Below are 20,577 nucleotides of genomic sequence, written 5' to 3'. Positions count from 1 at the left end.
GTTATATGTCGGTTATAAAAATCGTTCGCAATTCGGGTTAGATTTTACGATTTTCAGACGTAAATCGACTTGGGCGCAGCTTCTGTTCGAATGCTGTCGGATCGCATTTGAACAACTCTAGTAAGGACCATGGACATAGAGTACTATTGAAAATGGTACCTAATTTCTAGACATTTGAATTAATGGTTATTTATTATTAGAAAATGTAATGTCATCGTTTTTAAATTTTCTACCCAGCACTCTTATTTATGCTCAAATTCATTTTCTAACAAGCATCATTCACCATAACTTCTTAACACTAAAGTTTCCTCCCTTTTCCCCTTTGATAGTTGTTTTATTTCAATACCTGCAACTTTTACAAGTGCACACATAAAAAAGTCACAAAATGGGAACGCCTCATGCATCAAAACCAATTCAATCAGCATCGAAAAATTGACTAAAGAATTTACATTATTTACAAAAAAAAAAAAAAAAAAAAAAAAAAAAAAAAAAAAAAAGTTCTTCAAATTACAGACAACCATAATATCATAGCAAGTGTATCATATCAACAGACTCATGGCTCATATGCGTAAGATATTATATACCCACAGTCCCATACCAAACATATATTAAGAGGCACTCATTTCAATTAATCTAACGGTGAATGGTGATCGCTTCCCCCACAATACATATATTACTCAAAATAAGGGTCCAAAAGTTTGCTGTTAATTAGTGTGCGCTAACCAGGAAAGGATTCTGACAAACACTGCACTCAATAGTCTCCGAACCAGAGGCTGGAACTTCAACCTGCCACCGAAGCCCAATAGCTGATTGTCATCTAGACTGAACTGAATTCTTATACAGAAAATATATATCCGCCAAATGATAAAAAAGCAAAGGGTAAAGGGAAGTTAATCATCTCCAGAAGCAGTGCTGATATGAGATGGATTTACGAACCTGCAAGTGGACTGTGCAAGTGGGACATTCAACTTCTCTCATCCGTGTCAGAGAACCTTCCGTCTTCAAACCTGATTATAGCCGCAAATTAATAAGAGTTAGATGATTAGTGAATAATAGCGTGAAGATCAACACACAATAAACTGGAGTCATAAGTGTATACTATCAACTATGTCTATGAACCCACGACCAATTACAGATGTTCTAGAGGGAAAAAAGATTGACCACGATGAGTACCTGCTGATGACTTCGAATTTCTACTCATCTCCTCCTGTTCAAGGATCAATATAGCAACCAAATGTCAAAAATGCATTCATAATTATTCTATCACGGTATTAATACACTGAAAATGATGTATATTCCACCCAAAACTATAATATTATCATCATCCAGAGCACGTGAAACAATCAAAAAAACCATAGAACAAAAACTTACTACACAAACCTGATCAGGCATTATCGAATGAATTGTGATAAGACCAATATACTACAGAAGCATAACATTCACTGCAAACTTAATGCAAAACCTATGATTCCAAGTTAATATTGCATACTATATGGTTCTCGATAATATACAATGAAAAATATCAAAGAATGAAATGATTCCCTACAAAGATGGTACATTAAATGTGTTTACACTTTAGAGAGGTATTAACAATGGAGACTCAACCTTGCGCATGCAGAATTAAGTTTCATCTCCAGGTAAGTTGCGAGAAAGATAATGTCCTCGTTCAAATACTAGTTAGGATTAATCAATACGAGATCACATAACAATTTTAAACAAAATGATGATGGTCCACACTATTAGAAAGAAAATTCATGTAAACCATACAGCCAGCTGGAATCTGGATACATGTAAGTATTTGAAAGTACATCTTAAAACCTAACCATGCATGCATACAGCATAAAACAGTTAGCAGACACGCAGTCTTAAATGACTTTAGGTATAGTAAAGATATATATGCAATGGTCAGGATTTGAGAAACTAGAAACATGCACAATTGGTTCTATGGACTTAAGAACATGCACAATTTTCCTTTTTGTAAAAAACTCTTTCTGAAAAAAAGAAAAGGCATTACAAAAACATATATTGTGACCTTAGTTATAAAATCAAATACATCATATAGATTTAGAAATACAAAGTCACCTTAAGCTTTTTAGCCAAATCCTCATGACTTAAAAATGAGTCACTTCTATTAGCAACCTCCTTAGCATTGGCAAGCCTCTCAGTGACTTCAGCCTGGAACAAAACAAACAACAGTCAAAGAATGTAGCAGGAAAGAAAACTCAATCTTGAGACACCAAACTAAATGGGAAAAGTACACAAAAAGGAGATTAAATAAAGTAAGTCGGGAACCATGAAAAAAAAAAAAAAAAAAGCAAGAATGTTTACAAAAAAAAGCCTCTAATTAGAAAAGTCAATAACCAACAACATTCATCTCTCATCAAGAAAATGGAAAATGATTGCTGTGAACAGTTTATCAATAAAAAGGGGCGGGGGCAAGATAGCAACACAATATACTGATTATTAGACATGAGTACTGGGTAGTAAAAAAAAATCAACTTGAAGAAAAAATGAAAAATACACTTGATAGTTGATAACCCATTTCAGACATTTGTTCAGAAAATATTAAAAGACAAACAATTTGTTTAAATCAAGCGATAAAATTAAGAGCCACTTAATTAGTAGTCCACATAATACACAGATTCGGAAAGATTTTATCCTCAGATAACAATCAAAGTAAAGGAAAGTTGAAATGTACCATGCAACGATCACAAACTCGAACTGATGGTGCTTGTTCATCTGTTGTAAGAGGAGTTCTTCCTTGAGTACATTTGTCACAAAAGATCTCACCACAATTTCTACAGTGATGCTGGGGAGAAAAGCCATGAAACATGAGTCGAGAACATAAATATAGAAAAGGTGGCACAAAGTGCAAATCATGAATCCTCAAACACAAACCTTGCGAACAAAAGCATTAAAGTTTGCACCACATGACGTGCACTGACTGACTGCTTCATCAGGAACCTGTATAAAGCATAAAGTAGAGAAAATATCAAGGTAAAAATATAAATGAGTTGGGAAGCTGTAGATGTTAGAAGGACTCAAATTGATGCTGATTTTCCTAATCAACACATAATTGACTTAAAAAGAAACAACATAAAAAAAAATCAAATGCTCTCATAGGCAAAATTTCTTTCGGTAATCAGTCTCCAGACTGACCATCCACATTCCAATCCAGAAAAATTAACAGCTTGTACAGAATGGCTCACGCTATTTACTGAAGCCATGCAAGCAAAGGGAACTTAGGTTTCAGAGGTACTTAAAGCATTTATGATAACTATGCCTATAACAGAAAATAACTATGTCAAATGCACATTCAGAGTAAGGAATCAAACAGATGAATAAAAGTACCCCCACCAAAAACAAATGAAGAAGCAAAATGGCAGAAGTGTGGTGATACAAGAGTCGGTACTGCAGTCTACATATACTTGGCTAATAAGTTATCATCTCAACCAACAAAATGGAAATACCTATCCATGCCTGCATATATTTGCATGAACACGACAAATTATTTTGTGAAAAAATTTTGGAACAATGTGTTTTCTTAGCACTTGTGATATGTTAAGGAATACATCATAACAATTTACAAACCTAGTAATTATATACTTAGCAAAGTAACAACTAGCAAAAGATCTCAAAGGACGCATCCGTTTGTCTTAAATTAAATATTCACGGTTATTTATTGTCTGGAATTATAACCCATATCTGAAATCTGAGTTTCCTATCAAATCAATTAAACTTTAAAAAAAATAAAAAAATTAAATAAAAAATAAAAATTGCCTTGAAGCATAGTGCAAAAACAAAGTCACATTGTATCATATCAACCAAGCCGAAAAAGTCTTCAAATCTACTAAATTGATATTACCCACATCTTATCTAAAGGTTTAAAAAAGCCACATTTTAGACTAGTTTGAGGGATGTTTCACAGTTTCAGCCAATATTTGCCAATATAACAAATGCAAAACAAAATTTTTCCAAATGATCTAAAGTGAAACTGGTCAGCCCCTAATAGAACTTATGTTAACCTACTAGAATTTGTTAGCCCTTATCTGAATATATTATCCTGAAAAATAATTAAATAAAGTGAATAAAACAACTGAGATTAAAAGTTAACACGCAAAAGGACTCACCCAGTGATCTTTCTCCTCATCTTGGGGTTTGATCAAGCTCACCCAGTCAACAAAACCTTTCTTCTTATCAGCTAGCTGTTCAGAGGCCTTGAATGGGATGGATTCTCTTCTTTCACCTATCTCTTTAACCTTCATCATCATGGATGTAATTAAAACAAATAAGTATAAAATAAGAATGACCTCACTATAAAACTGAGACACCAAATTCAAAGCCACCCCAAGAAATGCAAAATACCAGATTATGAAAAAACGAGTTGAGGTACAGAATATGATATGGATCCAAGAAAATATTTAGGCAAAACTAAAAATAAAGATCATGTAGCAAAAATCTTGAAATTTCTACAAGAACAAGGAGAATTATTTAGCAACCAACATGCATAGTAGATTCTTAGGCACAAGCAGAATTTAAGACACAATAACACTCAAATTTTGTGAAAATGTAAAAACAGCATTGAAGACAAATCACGTGAATACAACTATAAATGCATAAATAGTATAGGTGTTCATTCGGGTAACGGGCAAGATCAGTTTTTTCTCCAAGGTTGTCCTATCAGGTCACTTTTCGAAGGCGTGTCACAATCGGTCATGCTTGGGTCGAACCGATTAGTTACAGGTCGGTTGAAGTCTTGAAGATCAGTTATCTCGCGTTTGCACCGGTAGAACAAACAAGAAAACTCACCCAAGCGGCCAAGCCTGCTAGGTGAAAGAGTCCATTTACTTTATAAACCCCTTCTTAGTTGCCCATATAATCAATGTGGGAAAGTCTCATAACCTTATAATAGCCTCAAATCCACTTCGGAATATGTCGGTTCGATCAACCAAAAAAGAACACAATTTTGGATCGAGATACTTTCGGCTCCGAGGGACAGGTAACACATTTGAACACATGTAATAAGTAACACATGTCATGGTTCAAGACCATACAAATTGAGTACCATGTCTCTCCCTCCCTCATCAAATGAAAAGCAATGTAGCAAACAAATAATAGTATTGTGGAAGTAGGATGCAATATGATTTATCTTCACAAAAACCAATATACATTAATGGGATTTTAATCTAATAGTTAGTATTTTGCTTACTTAAGTAAGTATTTTTTTTCCACACAATATGACATACTTGTAAACATGCTAACTTGAATGCCCCTAATTTTCGCTTTTTGGAGCGTGCGTATTGTTTTTTCTAGTCATACTATATATTATGTTTTTCCTCTCTTTTAATTTACTTATTATGACAAACTGAAAGGATGAATTGCACCAAAACATCCTTGAATTGCACCAAAACATCCTTAAATCAACCGACAAAAAGAATGAATGCTACATAGATATGTGTTCCTAAAGTGGCGCTCGACGAGTAACAATAGCAATTCAAACTGATATCAGCTCAATAAGAAGCAATAATAGCGCAAAAATAAGGTCACATCGCATTCCATCGCCTGCTTTGTAAAATGTTTTCAAAAAATTAAACTAAAATTTGTGTTTTGGGTGAAGGTCATCTTATGCTTTCGGCTAATCTTTTGCATTATGATAGCCGCATTGCGTTACCAAATCACTATTTTATCACAATTTTATGAAAGTAAATAACAATAATCCCACATAAACTACGTGAATCCAAACAAGGGGGTTAAAGTAGGATTGTTACAATAATGTTGACACTTTGAACAACTCAAACTCCTAGGATTGTTGGAGATAAATGTTAGATAACAACAAATAAAAAATGGTAACACCAAATTTTCGATTTGCTGACAATCTGCTGTAGTTTGCTAAAAATAATTAATTTATATATTACTTATGCTTTGCAAAAAAGATTTACAAAGCAATAATTCAGAAGCAAAAAATTATAAACCCAAGGACCAACGATTATGCATCTTTTGCCGGCAAACATTCTTTTATATAGTTTTCATAAAAGTTAAAAACCCTGTCTTTGTTTATGTGTGGACATGAAAACATGGAATTCAGATTTAATTTACACAAAGGAACCTGCAATTCAAGTATTTTCCAGTTACCATTTTACTTAGCCCATCCCTTTTTACCAACAAGTTGCTGAAGCTATGCAAATTTAGGTGAACATAAAGTCAAAAAGTGTTTACTGGATCCTAATTTCACCACATAAAAAACCCAGTTTTCACTTCAAGCATTGCAAAGACAACAAACTTCATCCTTACTGCATCTATATTTTGTCAGTCCGGGAAGAACACGAATACATATATATATATATATATATATATACACACACATATGTTATACATATGTCGGGTACCCGTATAAGTCGGGTCGGGACACCGGGTACCAGGTTTTATTTTTTGATTTTTTGGAACAAGCCTAATTTGTGAACTTCAACTGAAGTCATGTAGAGAAAACTAATTCAATTGCTCTTCAAAACATTGAGATATGCAAGAAAACAAGAATCAAGCTTAAGGTTTTAGAACTTAGATATTGTTGCAGACAACTATTTCAAACATCCACAAAAGCAGATGAAACCCTTTACATTGACACTTACATCTGTGACAGTGTGCAGACTTCAACCCCTAACAGGACTAAAACAATGCTAAGCTTAGTATCATGAGAGTATCGCACTTTGTCTTTGTCTAGAACAACTTCAAGAAAGCAAGTTGTCTAGGCTGTAAAGCAGTCAGCAGCTAAGCGGGTCACCGGGTACCCGCATCAGTTAAATTTCAGACCATGACCCAACCCAATTAAGGCGGATAGGGTAAGGTTGCAAATTTATTCAAAAATTGACCCGCCATTTATATTGCGGGTCAGCTGGTCGGGTTTTTTTACAGCCCTATATATATATATATATATATATATATATATATGTGCATGTGTGTGTAATTATATATATATAGGAGGAAGTTCCAATGAAAACCATCCTTATATAAGAACCGTGAGAACCAATCTGCCTCACAAAAATGTTACTTTTTACAAAAAAAGATGTTACTATTAGGCAAAAAGGTTATTATTTTTTAATAAAAAAGATACTTGCAAAAAATAGTGTTACTTTAAGAAAAAAATTCCGAAAAAAACTCACAAAAAGATGTTACTTTTTACAAAAAAGATATTACTTTTCGAACACGTGTTACTTTGTATTTATTTTTTTCTGAAAGTAACTTTTTACTTAAAAGTACCATATTTTTTTATAAACAAAAGTAACATTTATTGTGCAAAAGTAACACATTTACCGAGAAAAAGTAACATATTTTTATCAGGGAAATTGGTTCTCATGGTTCTCATATAAGCTTGGTTCTCACTGAAACTATATCATATATATATATATATATATATATATGAAGATGTTATTTTTCAAAAAAAATGTGTTACTTTGTATTATTTTTTCTTTTTGAAAAATATATTTTAATCTGAAAGTAACACTTTTTTTGCTAAAAAGGACTAACTTTTTTTATAAACAAAAATAACACATTTTCTGTAGAAAAAAAAAAAATATATATATATATATATATATATATATACATATATATATATATACATATATATATATATACACATATATATATATATACAGCATTAAATGATACTATGTTATAAATTACGAACATTTTTCAGATTTATGACATTAACTTTTCTGTGTACACAGTGACTTTTTTATTTTATTGAAAAAGGGTGTAGAATGTTTTTTATCCTTCTTATTTTGAACACTTTCTAATTAGATCCTTCCCCTCTCTCTCTCTCTCTCTCTATATATATATATATGTATATATGTATATATATATATGTATATATGTATATATGTATATGTATATATGTATATATGTATATATATATATATATATGTATATATGTATATGTATATATGTATATATGTATATATGTATATATATATATATATGTATATATATATATGTATGTATATATATATATACATCAGAAGCATAAATGTTGTAGAAAAACACTTTTTGCATGCATCATAGGGAAAAGGGTGATGAAATTATCATCAAAAAGTATCAAGTCCACATAATATAATGCCAAAAGAAACAAAAGCTCATGCCCAAAAAATTAAAATCATATAGCAACACCAGTTCCAAATCAAGTAAGGAAATCTCTGAACTGTGCAATAAGCAAATAAGATGCCAAAAGTCAATCAAAATAGGATTGCAAGATCACTAAAGAAACCTAGTACATCATCATGGCATAATAAAGTTCACTAACCTGCACACTTGCTGCTGTAACTGTGTCTAATATTGTATTAGTAGTATAGCTGTTTGACTTTAGTCTAATGCGTTGTGGTTCAACGTCTGTTGGCATTTTGGCCCAAAATGCAAATATATAGGAATCCAATACCTGAAGAGGAGAGTAAAAAGTGACCTTTAAGAACATTAACGCCCAATACAAACAAAGAAGCAAAATCAATAAGAGAAAAGCATTTAGCATTACAACATCAATCCTACCTCCCATCTTGTTATTGCCTTAATAGGATATATTCTCAGTGTCCGACCTGTTGCAGGATCGAGCATTCGAATCCCATCCAAACCAATCTGTTTAATCATGCAATAATCAATTTAAAGTGAAAGCATTAGCAAACCTTCAAGATTTGCCCACAATGTAAGTACAACTGCAGAAGACCTCCCAATTAGTCAAAAAAAAAAAAAAAAAAAAAAAAAAGACCACCCAAAACAATCCTTAGTATGTCAAGGAAATTCTATGTCAAGCATGTTAGAAAAAGGCCACTCAAATATGCAAAAAGCATACGGGTTCGTTCTGTAACCTTAAAATTCCTTATCTAACTTATTGGCCAGAACTCAAACCTGAAATTTGTTGAGCGTGTTATTTTTAGTTGTAAATTGAAATTAACCTAACCTGAACCTAGAGGACTTGATCTCCACAAATTTCCAAAAATCACGTATAGCTAAAAGGTATAAAAACAAAGCCTTGATCAGCTATCATCTGGTAACATATTATATCTATTATACTAATTCTTCATCATCGTCGCTATTTCTTATTTTTAACTTAAAATTCTTATCAAAGTACCTAATAGCATCAACCGTCAATTGATTCAAACTGAAGATTACAAATATATACTCCTATAATTAAACAAAAACGATGATAGAAATCACTAGCGTCGAAATTAAACCTGGCAAAGAACATCCATATCACTCTGACCATAACCCTCAGCCAAAACTTTGACGCGAAACTTCTGCACACCACCCGTAACATCATCCTCCACATCTTCCTTGGGAATCGCCTTCACCATCTTGGGTACTGCCTTTACTCCTCCCTGAACATTCCCATCTCTAGTCCCACGATCATTACCATGTGAAAGATTAATGGGGCGCCCATAATCATCAAACATAACTTGTGAATTAGATCCTGAAAAAGAAGCCGTTCCTCGGGCTCCATAAGGCTCCACCTTTCCTCCTTCATATCTATAAACACCATCATCGCTGTACATACCATGATCCTGCTCCACATAACCACTCCAACGGTCATAATTCAAGCTGTTTGCATCATGGGAAGGGGGAGATGAGTATTTGGTACCCGTATATGATGGGTTCGGATTCGGGTTTTTGGTAGGATGATTATGATCACAAGAGTAATATGAAGGTTGATTGTGTTCGTAGGAAGGAGGATGGAGATTAGGGTTAGGGTTTGGCGGGAAAGAGGGGGCAGTAGGAGTGGAATTATGAGGATAATAACTAGGGTAATCGTAATCGGAACATTGCGAAGCGTAAGAAGACGAAAGAGGTGGAGCAGAGGCGGATGCAGCAGGCCATGGATTGAGGACGTAAGAATCAAAAGTGGGATTAGGGTTAGGGATTTGGAAGGTGGATTGATGAAATTGATTTGGGTGATAAGAATTGGAACTATCACCTACACCTTGGTGCATCTTTGTAAATTCGAATTCAATTTGGTGGTTTGCAAGGATTTAATTAATGAAAATAATGGGAAGCGATAAATTCAAGTTGATGACAGAAAGAGTGATTGAGGAATCAATTGATTGAAGGAAATTAGATTGGAGAGAAATCATGTATAGAGAGAGAAAAAATGAACAAGAATATGTAAGTAGTTTCCTTCGCCAACTAATCGAAGTACCAAAGAAGCTTCAGGTTGCGTTTAAATGCTAAGGGCTTGTAATCAGCTTTTTGTATGGCTTTTGGATTGACTTTTGACTTTTAATTAGATCAAATAATTAAAATATTTGTTTGGTAAGTAGTTTTTAGAGTAGTTTTTCATTTGGCTTTTCCGTCAAAAATAAACAGCTACATTTCTTAGCTGTGTAAGAAATGGCTGTTGGCTTTTTAACATTTCAAGTTACTATTTTACCCTCATTTATTATATAATAACATATTCACCTACTAATGTCCTACTCCTAAGTTTAAACCCCAATCAACAATTGAATTCAGAGATAAAAATGCTTGAAGAAAAGTGGAGTTGTTCATGACACTGAAGACATACGAGCAGGTCAATCTTTCAATCAATTGCTTCATTTTCATTTGTTAGATTATTTGTTCAGATTATGAAATTGATTTGCATTTTTTGACCTATTATATTACATTTTTTTGACCTATTTTATACCATATATTTTTTACTCTTGAATCTTGATCTTACTCCTTTACATTTTGAATCTTGATCTTAAAATGTAGATAATTTGATAAATAGTAGTGCTAATTTTGTTAGATTTTTTGACCTATTTTATACCATATTTTTTTACTCTTGAATCTTGACCTTGCTCATTTACATTTTGAATCTTGATCCTAAAATGTAGTTAATTTGGTAATTAGTGGTGTTAATTTCGTTAGATTTGGGAAACTAGTTTTAAGATCTGACAGTAAGTTGTTTATGACTAGTATTTTCTTTACTTTTGATTCATTTAACAAATTAATGATGGAAATAGGTTGGAAAATTATTTTTTACTTAAAAATTTTTTTACTTGATATTTTAATTTAGGTTTTGTTTATGTTTCGGATCTGAGTTTGAAGAATCAGTTTTGGGAATTCGAATGCGCCGTGTATTCTCAATGAGCAGCCATAAATAGTTACAAAATTATCTTCACCCAATTACAATCAATTTTGGCCTAAAATTAAGGAGAAGATATTGCAAAAGATATTACCTAAAATAAGATAAATTAGTTAATTAGATGTGGAATATGTCCTAAGAATATTTTCTAACAATATATTCTAACACCCCCTCAAGTTGGAGCATGGGAAGGGACAATGCCCAACTTGCTTAATAAATTATCGAACTGCGATTTTCCAAGAGCCTTGGTGAATATATCAGCAAGTTGCATCTGAGTAGGAATATAGGAGGGAGCGATTAGGCCTTTAGTAATTGCATCACGGACAAAATGACAGTCCAATTCGATATGTTTTGTCCGTTCATGGAAAACTGGATGTTTTGCAATATGTAAAGCTGACTGACTGTCACAAAATAAATTGATCGCCTTAGGGTGATGTATCCCCAAACTCAAAAGCAAGCCTTTTAACCATTTCAACTCACAAGTGATGGCAGCCATTGACCAGTACTCGGCTTCTGCGGAGCTACGGGAAACAGTATTCTGTTTCTTTGTTTTCCATGATATAGGGGACTAACCTAGAAAAATGAGCCAACCAGTCAAAGATCTACGTGTAATAGGACATGCAGCCCAATCAGAATTGCACCATCCTTGAAGTGTCAATTCACTGTCTGATTGTAGCAAAATACCTTGTCCGGGAGTACCTTTCAAGTATCGTACAACCCGCAATGCTGCTTCCCAATGTTCAGTCCTGGGTTCATGCATGAACTGTGAAAGTATGTGAACAGAATAAGCCAAATCTGGCCTGGTGACTGCAAGATAGATCAACTTGCCAATAAGTCTGCGATATGATTCAGGATCAACTAGTAATTCACCCGATGCTTGACCGAGTTTGTGATTTTGTTCAATCGGAAAACCAACTGGTTTAGACCCTAAGAGACATGTTTCAGAGATGATATCAAGTGTGTACTTTCTTTGACAAAGAAATAGACCGGACTCACTACGAGCAACCTCTATGCCAAGAAAATATTTCAGAGTTCCAAGATCTTTCATATGAAAACAGTCACTGAGATATGTTTTGAAAGTACGTAAAGCAGCGGAATTATTCCCAGATATGATCAAGTCATCAACATAAACAAGAACATTGATTTGCACCGAGTCACGAGTATAAGTAAACAATGAGTAGTCTGAATAGGATTGAAGAAAACCATATTCTTTCAAGGCTGATACAAGCTTGGCAAACCAACATCTAGGAGCCTGTTTTAATCCATAAAGAGATTTGCGTAGGTGACATACCTTATTTGGGTGAGTTGAATCAAACCCTGAACGAAGTTTCATGTACACTTCCTCTTCAAGATCTCCATGTAAAAAGGCATTATGAACATCCATTTGATGCAACTCCCAGTTTTTGGATGCTGCAATTGCTAAGAAAGCCCGAATAGTGACCATTTTAGCCACAGGAGCAAATGTTTCATTATAGTCAATGCCTTCTTTTTGATGATTGCCAAGCACAACAAGTCGGGATTTGAGTCGCTCCACACTTCCATCAGACTTATATTTGAGACGGTAGACCCATTGGCTCCCAAGAGCACGCTTTCCACGAGGAAGATCTTCCAAGGTCCATGTACCATTATTTTCCAAGGCTCAAATTTCTTCTTGCATAGACTTTCTCCATCCTTCATTTGTCATGGCTTCCTTAAATGAACGTGGCTCTTTGCCTGAAATTATGGCTGCAATAAAAGTCTGATATCGCAAAGAAAAACTATTACAATTAATGTAATGTGCTATAGGATAAGGAGTAACTGAGGGATGCTTAGGAGACAAAGTGTTAGAAGATGTAGGAGATGGACTTCTCGTAAAGATGGTGTGTGTTACATAGTCACGATGCCGAACATTAGGAAATTTCTCCCTAAAACCACGTCCCAAATTATTATTTTGGGTCTCACTATGCTGCTGGGCTTGTTCATGATTCCAAAAAGGCTGATTTGTTGGAGTAGGAGACGTGGGAGGGCTTTGCTGGGCCTGATCCAGCCCATCTGGTGCTGTTAATCCAGGGAACAAACTAGTGAACTCCTGCTGCCCAGCTGGTGTTGGCACGTTGTTGATCTGGGCCTGACGTCCAGCTGGCGCTGGCAGCCCACTTGTTTGGGCTTCTATTTGTGAGATGGTATTGTTATTTTCATTTTGATCCAAACTTTGCACCTCAATATGGTCATAAATTCCACACAAATCATCTTCACATGCAGTAAAATCATGATGAATATTATCAAACATAGGCACAATATTTTCCGGATCAATATTTGATGCAATAGGGTCAACAAACGGGTACTCGTCTTCAAAGAACTTCACATCACGGGACACCAAAAAAACCTTTGAATCCAAATCAAAAAGTTTCCACCCCTTTTGACCAAATGGGTATCCAACAAAAATACACTTACGACTTTTACTTGCAAATTTATCCCCTCCGGTTTTTTGATTTTGGGCAAAACAAAGGCAACCAAAGGTTCTAATGGTGTTGTATGAAGGTGGTTTATTAAAGAGAATTTCGTATGGACTTTTGTTTTGGAGAAGAGGTGAAGGGGTACGGTTTATTAAGTGAGCGGCTGCTAAAACACTCTCTCCCCAAAAATATATCGGTAAGTGTACTTGAAATCTCAAGGCTCTCGCTACATTTAATATGTGTTTATGTTTTCGCTCAACCCTCTCATTTCGTTGTGGCGTCCCAACACAAGAGGTTTGAAACAAAATACCAGTAGCATCAAAATAATCAAGTAAACAATTGAATTCAGCCCATTATCACTTTGAACCACCTTAACATTCTGGGAAAATTGTCTGTCAATCATAGTAACAAAAGACATAAACATTTGAAAAACTTTTGTTTTATCATCCATCAAATAAAGCCAAACAGCTCGAGAATAATCATCAACAATGGTTAAAAAATATCTTGCACCACAAGAGGATTTATGTCTATAAGGTCCCCAAAGATCACAATGAATTTTTTCAAAAATTCTAGAAGCCTTATTCTCACTTAAAGAAAATTTATCCCTGGAATGTTTAGCACGAAAACAAATTTCACATGCTTTATTTAAACTACCCGTACTACTACTAACAGGGGGAAGAAGCTTCACTACTCTTTCAGACGGATGACCCATTCGTTTGTGCCATAACTCTAGTGTAGAAGAAACTGCATGAACTGAAATTTGCTGCTCTTGCTTGACACCATCAAAATAGAAAAGTCCATCACGTCTAACACTCGTTCCAATCAGCTCCCTCGACTGGTCCTGTATAGCACAAGATTTTGAAGTCAATTGTACAGTACATTGTAAATTGTCAATCAATTGCGATATAGAAATTAAATTGCACTGTAATTCTGGAGCAAAAAGAACGTTTTTAAGAATTATTTTGCTCGATAAATAAACTGAGCCTTCTTTTGTTGCTGTCACAGTCTTCCCATTAGGAAGACCTACTGGACATGAAACTTGCTGCACATCATGAAGCCACGAGTCTATACATGTGACGTGTCGTGATGCACCGGTGTCTATTATCCACATATGACAATCAAACTCACCTGTTAATCTATCATAAGGTATTTTAGTGTTACCAATAAATCCAGCCAAAGCCTTCCATTGTTCGGCCGAGAATACTTGCGAATTGGAATGCCCAATTGAAGGATATGAGCCGTGGTTGTTACCTGGACCAGCTACTGCATTTGTGCGAGCCGAAACACCACGACCCCTACTGCAGCTAGCTGGCTGCGATGATGATCTCCCACGACCAGCACCCACCTGCGTCTTTGACAAACCTGGCCACCAGTCGGGATACCCAATCAATTCAAAGCAGCTAGAAACGAGATGCCCTTTCTTGTTATAGTGAGTGCAAAGAAGATGGGATTTGTCTGATTTTTCCCTTTGATCAACCAGATTTTCTGATTTACCCTTTCCTGTGCAGTGCCGAAGAGCAAAACCAACAGCTTCCGGAGGTTTGTCTTCGGTCATGGACTTGGCGAGACGAACACGTTCATCCTGAATTACTAGTTGATAAGCCTGATCAAGAGTAGGCAACGGATTACAAGACAAAATATTAGCACGAACTTGAGCATGATAATCGGTGTATAAACCCATAAGAAATTGATGAAGCCGTGTATTATCACGGCGTTTTTCATGCTCTAGTCCTGCTTGACATGACTCACAACAGGAACATGTAATAAGAGGTTCGTAATTATTTAACTCCTCCCATAAATATGTCAATTTACCAAAGTATGTGGAAACCGACATGGTTTTGGTTTGTTCACACCTAGCAATGGCAGATTTAATCTGCTAGATTCGAGGACCGTTAACAATGGAATACCTGGATTTTAGAGTATCCCATAAGCGTTTGGCATCTTTGTATTTGGACAGGGTAACCTTGACTTTGGGTTCTATTGTGTTCATGAGCCATGATATCAACATGGCATGGAGAGTATTCCAATCCTCTTGTGTGCAGGAAGAAGGAGATGTAATTGAACCGTTCAAGAAAACAAATTTCCGGCGAGCCTCTAACGCGGTTTGAATATCACTAGCCCACTCATCATAATTATCACCCCGAAGACGAGTCGGAGTGATAAAATCACCAGGACGATCATGTGGACCGAGGTAATAAGGGGAGGTTATGTCGATACGCAGTAGTGGTAGTGGTGGTGGAGTATTCTGATCTCCGGCCATGGTTTTTTTTTTTTTTTTTTTAGGTTGTATGATTTGCCTGAGCGTCTGATACCATGTTAAGTTAGGCTGGACTTATTGTGAATGCCTGCATATTAACGGGGGACACAAGTGCACACACTTCATAAGCCAAGGAGATATATACCATCCCAAAACCATATGGCAATGGGAAGAAGGTCTCTAATAGCTTATAAAGCGTGCACACCATTTTCAATTTATCGATGTGGGATAACTCATCCCAACACCCCCCCACATGCGAACCCCCGTGAAGTTCACATGTGGGAGTAATCAATTAGGGTAGGAACATCATTATTTTCGAACCTACCATTTTTAAATTGTTGATCGAACCATCGGCTCTGATACCATGAAGAATCAGTTTTGGGAATTCGAATGTGCCGTTTATTCTCATTGAGCAGCCATAAATAGTTAAAAAATTATCTTCTCCCAATTACAATCAATTTTGGCCTAAAATTAAGGAGAAGATATTGCAAAAGATATTACCTAAAATAAGATAAATCAATTAATTAGATGTGGAATATGTCCTAAGAATATTTTCTAACAATATATTCTAACAGAGTTGTAATTTGTACTTTTGGTTTTAAATTAGTTGTAATAAGTAAGGTCTTGGCATTTTTATGGGGTACAAATTGGATTTAGAAATATGAATGGGATTTAAGAGTGATTTTGAGAATATTGCAAGGTTAAGAAAATTTAGAGTAATTATTCTCCAATTTTCATTGTGTAGTAGTACTGAATGGTTAAGAAAATTTAGGGTAATCATTCGCTAAATATCTAGATGGGACGAAAAAAGAGCAATAAGGTTGAACATGGTGAGACAAACAATGAAAATCAAGAAGGGGCCAATACAAATAGGAATATAGGGTCGAAGGAGTTAATTTATATGCTTTTTGACTTGTGTATCAAGCATACGTTGTGGAGTAAAGGTAAAAATGGTGCAATAACATCGCACAAGATATTATGGCCAACATTAGTATAAGATTGGCATAAACTAATTTACCATGGGATAAAGCTCGACTCAAAATTAAATTGGATGGTATGAGACCTAAATGGATGCTTTGGAAAAATTTAAAATCCAAAGAGACGGGATTAGGATGGGAACACAAGAAAGGAACAGTTAATGCAAGTGATGAGTGGTGGAGTGCAAAGATTCAAGTTAGTTTATTTTATTGTTGTTGAATTTAAGTAATGTGATAAAAAAAGGGTTGAGAGCATTCACTTATTTCTTATTTCCTTACACAGGAAAATCTAAAATTTGAATCATTTAAGGATGAAGGAATTGAACCTGAACTTGAAATTAAAATGGATAAAGTGTTTGGAAGATGCGCCCAAGGAGCTGACATATATGTTCCTTTTTCATCTCCCTACAATGTTCACTATGGTCAATCAGCTGGTTATGAAGAAGTTGGTTTTAATGTGGGAAATGATGAGTGGGACACTATGTGGAGAGAATCTAATCCTACATCTCCTAATCTAGCAGAGACTCTTGACATGAAAGATAAAGGAAAAAGAAAAAAAGTCATGAAAAGTGATATATTTGAAAATAATAAGAGTGCTAAAACCGAAAGAACTAAACCAAAAGGAGGAAGTGTTGCACTAGTTGAAAGAATTGATAGTATGGCGTAAATCATTGTTTAGTCTGGCATTTTTATATTATTTTATATGTATTGATATTTTCTATTATTTTATGTATTTACTTATAATATATATTGTTTAGTGCATGATTTTATGATTTTATTTTATATATATTAGTAATATCTATCTCAATTTATTAGTAAGACTTTTACTGTTTTCTAAAATAAATCAATGTATAGTTTCAATATGATTTAGGAGTTATAATAATTTAAGAGTCATATAATAACTTAATTACATATATAAGGTAGTAATTTTTTATTTAAATAATTTATAAACCGTGCTTGGCACGGGAATCTATCTAGTTAGTATTAATTAAAGTTCTCATACTTTTTAAGAAAAATCTGGGTAATCTTCCAACAACATTATCATAATGATTATTTATCATTCTCAAAATAATTTTTAATTATCATATATCTTTTGTTTATTGATGAAATATTTTAGAAATTAAAATTTTAATGAAAACTGTTCAACATAAAAAAGTCAAATATATATATTCTAAGAGACTTTAAATGGAAATTTTATGTAGCTTTTAATTTCAAATTATAATATTCCATGAAATTTAACATAACACATCTAACTATGATATATTATTCATATTTTAAAGGAATTAATAAATTGATGTTAATTTTGATAAGAATAATTCTATATAGCAAATTACTATAGAATGCTATGTAGAATTTTATTATCTTTTCATTAGATTGTGTGATAATAGTATATGATTGTGAAAGAAAATGTTACAAAGTATATCGAAACAACTGGTCTTGGACGAGACGGCCTCATACTGGAGATCGTTAATTTGAGCCGACCTAATTCGAGTGGGTAACAACCTGGGCATTTTTCCATTTTCTGGGTAATTTTCAATTTTGATCTTAAAGGTATCAATATTGAAAATTGATATTTTTAAAGTCAAAATTGATAAATGCCAAAAAAATTAAAATATTACACGTGCAAATTGGACTGACCCAAATTAAATGTTTTTCCAAGTTTTTGTGATATCGGAAAGCGAATTCCTACACAAAAGGCCAGAGTGAATAATAGCCCAGAAGTTTCGACATGTTTCCATGACTAGCGACTAGAACATAAAAGAAAACCGCGGCTCGAGCCAACTCATGCATCAGAACATAAGTTTGAAGCTGTACATACTAATACTATATTACTGTTACTCAGTAATCAATCCAGAAACTGCTTCTCAATTCTCATCCCTGGAATTTGGATTGTGGAATTAATACCAATAATCAATCAGATCAATGAGGGGTTTGGATTTTGACGACTGTACTTCATGTTTAAGTGATGGGATCAAATGGCTTTCTTCTCATCATCATAACATTACTAGAAAACCTTTCAAGGTATGTAATCTATTCTTTCATTCCATTTAATTTGTTCTACTCCCTCTATCTTATAAATTTTGCAACATTATATTATATTATATCTTCTAAAAAGCATTCAAAAGGAGAAACTTAAATGTCTTCAATCCAACTGAAATAAAACCTAATTCATTCTAAACTGTATAAAATAATAGTTATTGTTGTATTTGATGTGGTGTGTAGACGGTAGAAATAAAAGTAAGAATGGATTGTGAAGGATGCGAGAGAAAAGTAAAAAAAAGCGTAAAAGGCATGAAAGGAGTGACTAGAGTTGAAACGGATCCCAAATTCCATAAACTAACGGTGATGGGGTATGTGGATCCCAAGAAGGTCTTGAAAAGAGTTCGACATCATACAGGAAAGAAAGCTGAATTATGGCCATATGTCCCATATGATGCTGTTGAACACTTGGTTCGCCCTTATGCACCAGGTGTATATGACAAGAAAGCTCCACCTGGATACGTAAGGAACCCTCATCTTAGTGATCCTAATAATTTTGCTGAATCGGCTCTTCAGTCTTCGACTGAGCTCAAGTATTCTACAGCTTTTAGTGATGAAAATCCTAATGCATGTGTAATTATGTGATATTTCTACTTCTATGTAACATAATATGGTCATGTTTTATTTTTTGTACTTTTGTTGTACATAAATTTAATTACTTCACTTGAATTATAGTTCTATTGTTGTAAACTTGTAATAACTAATAAGTGTTGCTTTTTTTTTTTATGATGTTGAAATTTTGGGATTGTTGTAGGCTATTATTCTAAATTTTAACTAGATTAAAGTATTGAGCACTCTCAATATCGCGCACAAAGCAGAGTTTGGGTGGGGGTTTTTGTGCGGGTTTTCTTTTTCCTAAAAGATGCAAACAAATCAGACCCGTTCTCCTAAGAAGGGAGTAAAAAGAGATGTGCGCAGTCAAGAAACCCCCTAATTGATACTTGTGTCTAGTAAGGGTCAAACCCCGAACCTTCTGTTCTACATGCAGATGGTCTATCCCTTGTGCCACAAGCGCTTTTAGTCAAGGACACTTCCAGTATCCCATACAAGGCAGTGTCCGGTGAGGAGTTTTCTTTTTCCTGAAAGATGCAAACGAATTATACCCGTTCCCCCGAGAAAAGAGTAAAGAGAGATACGCCTAGTAAGGATTCAACCCCGAACCTTCTGCTTCATATGCAGATGCTCTAGATTAAAGTATATAATTGATAAATTAGAAGGGACATAGGATTCAACTAAATAAATGATACTATGGCACATATAAAAACTCATTATCTTTAACACTTTTTCTAGACCATACTTGGATATGCTTTTAATACTATTTTCATGATTCCATTGCTAATTTTTATAGTTTGGGCTCTTTTTTTGCTTTTGTTATACTTTTACTGTTTACATTAGTTTATACTCTTAATTGATTCTTCTTATTTGATCCATTTATTCTATTTTTTTTTGTTATTCCAATTACAAATTAATAATATTAGGTACAATTTTTTAGGGAACAAAATGGTTAGCGGAGGCGTCACGAGAATCGAACCTAGAATCTTACTTGAGAAAAGTGGTACATGCTCCAACTAAGACAAGATTCGATTTTTAATACTAGATACATCTTGAAAATCACAAATTATTATACAAAATGTTGTATAGACGGTATCACGATGAAACGCACCTATACATGAGTTAAATAATCCAACTAACAAAACTTATGATAATATTAACTACTTGTTACGACGGAAATTTAAATTTTCAAAATAAGCTTGATAAGTTTCTTTATAT

General features: G+C 34.2%; 2 protein-coding genes across 4 annotated transcripts; one reads left to right on the top strand and one right to left on the bottom strand.

Moving 5' to 3' along the window:
• Positions 1-486: 486 nt before the first annotated feature.
• Positions 487-10,293, bottom strand: LOC130823876 (protein FREE1-like). The gene is made up of 10 exons (XM_057688691.1): positions 9,216-10,293; positions 8,533-8,619; positions 8,294-8,425; positions 4,131-4,259; positions 2,899-2,964; positions 2,699-2,809; positions 2,083-2,175; positions 1,174-1,207; positions 937-1,007; positions 487-786 (listed from the first exon to the last, which is right to left on the bottom strand). Exons 1-10 carry the CDS (start codon positions 9,966-9,968, stop codon positions 709-711), a joined length of 1,554 nt encoding a protein of 517 aa, XP_057544674.1. The 5' UTR covers positions 9,969-10,293; the 3' UTR covers positions 487-708.
• A 167-nt stretch (positions 10,294-10,460) lies between these two features.
• Positions 10,461-19,624, top strand: LOC130824201 (heavy metal-associated isoprenylated plant protein 27-like). 3 transcript variants are annotated; one of them, XM_057689102.1, is made up of 3 exons: positions 10,463-10,543; positions 18,611-18,789; positions 18,991-19,624. In XM_057689102.1, exons 2-3 carry the CDS (start codon positions 18,691-18,693, stop codon positions 19,390-19,392), a joined length of 501 nt encoding a protein of 166 aa, XP_057545085.1. In that variant the 5' UTR covers positions 10,463-10,543; positions 18,611-18,690; the 3' UTR covers positions 19,393-19,624. The 3 variants fall into 3 exon arrangements, with proteins under 3 accessions (XP_057545086.1, XP_057545085.1, XP_057545084.1); XM_057689103.1 differs by lacking the exons at positions 18,611-18,789; positions 18,991-19,624 and adding an exon at positions 17,051-17,953 and having other exon boundaries at positions 10,461-10,543; XM_057689101.1 differs by lacking the exon at positions 10,463-10,543 and having other exon boundaries at positions 18,007-18,789.
• Positions 19,625-20,577: the final 953 nt, after the last annotated feature.

Source organism: Amaranthus tricolor, chromosome 9, assembly GCF_026212465.1.
Source record: "Amaranthus tricolor cultivar Red isolate AtriRed21 chromosome 9, ASM2621246v1, whole genome shotgun sequence".
Classification (NCBI taxonomy): Eukaryota; Viridiplantae; Streptophyta; class Magnoliopsida; order Caryophyllales; family Amaranthaceae; genus Amaranthus; species Amaranthus tricolor.
Note: the sequence above shows the minus strand (reverse complement) of the source record. Positions and strands in the feature narration are given on the sequence as shown.

Coding starts and splice junctions, on each gene's coding strand:
- LOC130824201 (XM_057689102.1), top strand. CDS start 18,691: ATGAGGGGTTTGGATTTTGACGACTGTACTTCATGTTTAAGTGATGGG. Junction 18,790..18,990: donor TTACTAGAAAACCTTTCAAG/GTATGTAATCTA, acceptor TGTGGTGTGTAG/ACGGTAGAAATAAAAGTAAG.
- LOC130823876 (XM_057688691.1), bottom strand. CDS start 9,968: ATGCACCAAGGTGTAGGTGATAGTTCCAATTCTTATCACCCAAATCAA. Junction 1,208..2,082: donor ATTTGGCTAAAAAGCTTAAG/GTGACTTTGTAT, acceptor ATCCTTGAACAG/GAGGAGATGAGTAGAAATTC. Junction 787..936: donor CTTGCACAGTCCACTTGCAG/GTTCGTAAATCC, acceptor CTTCGGTGGCAG/GTTGAAGTTCCAGCCTCTGG.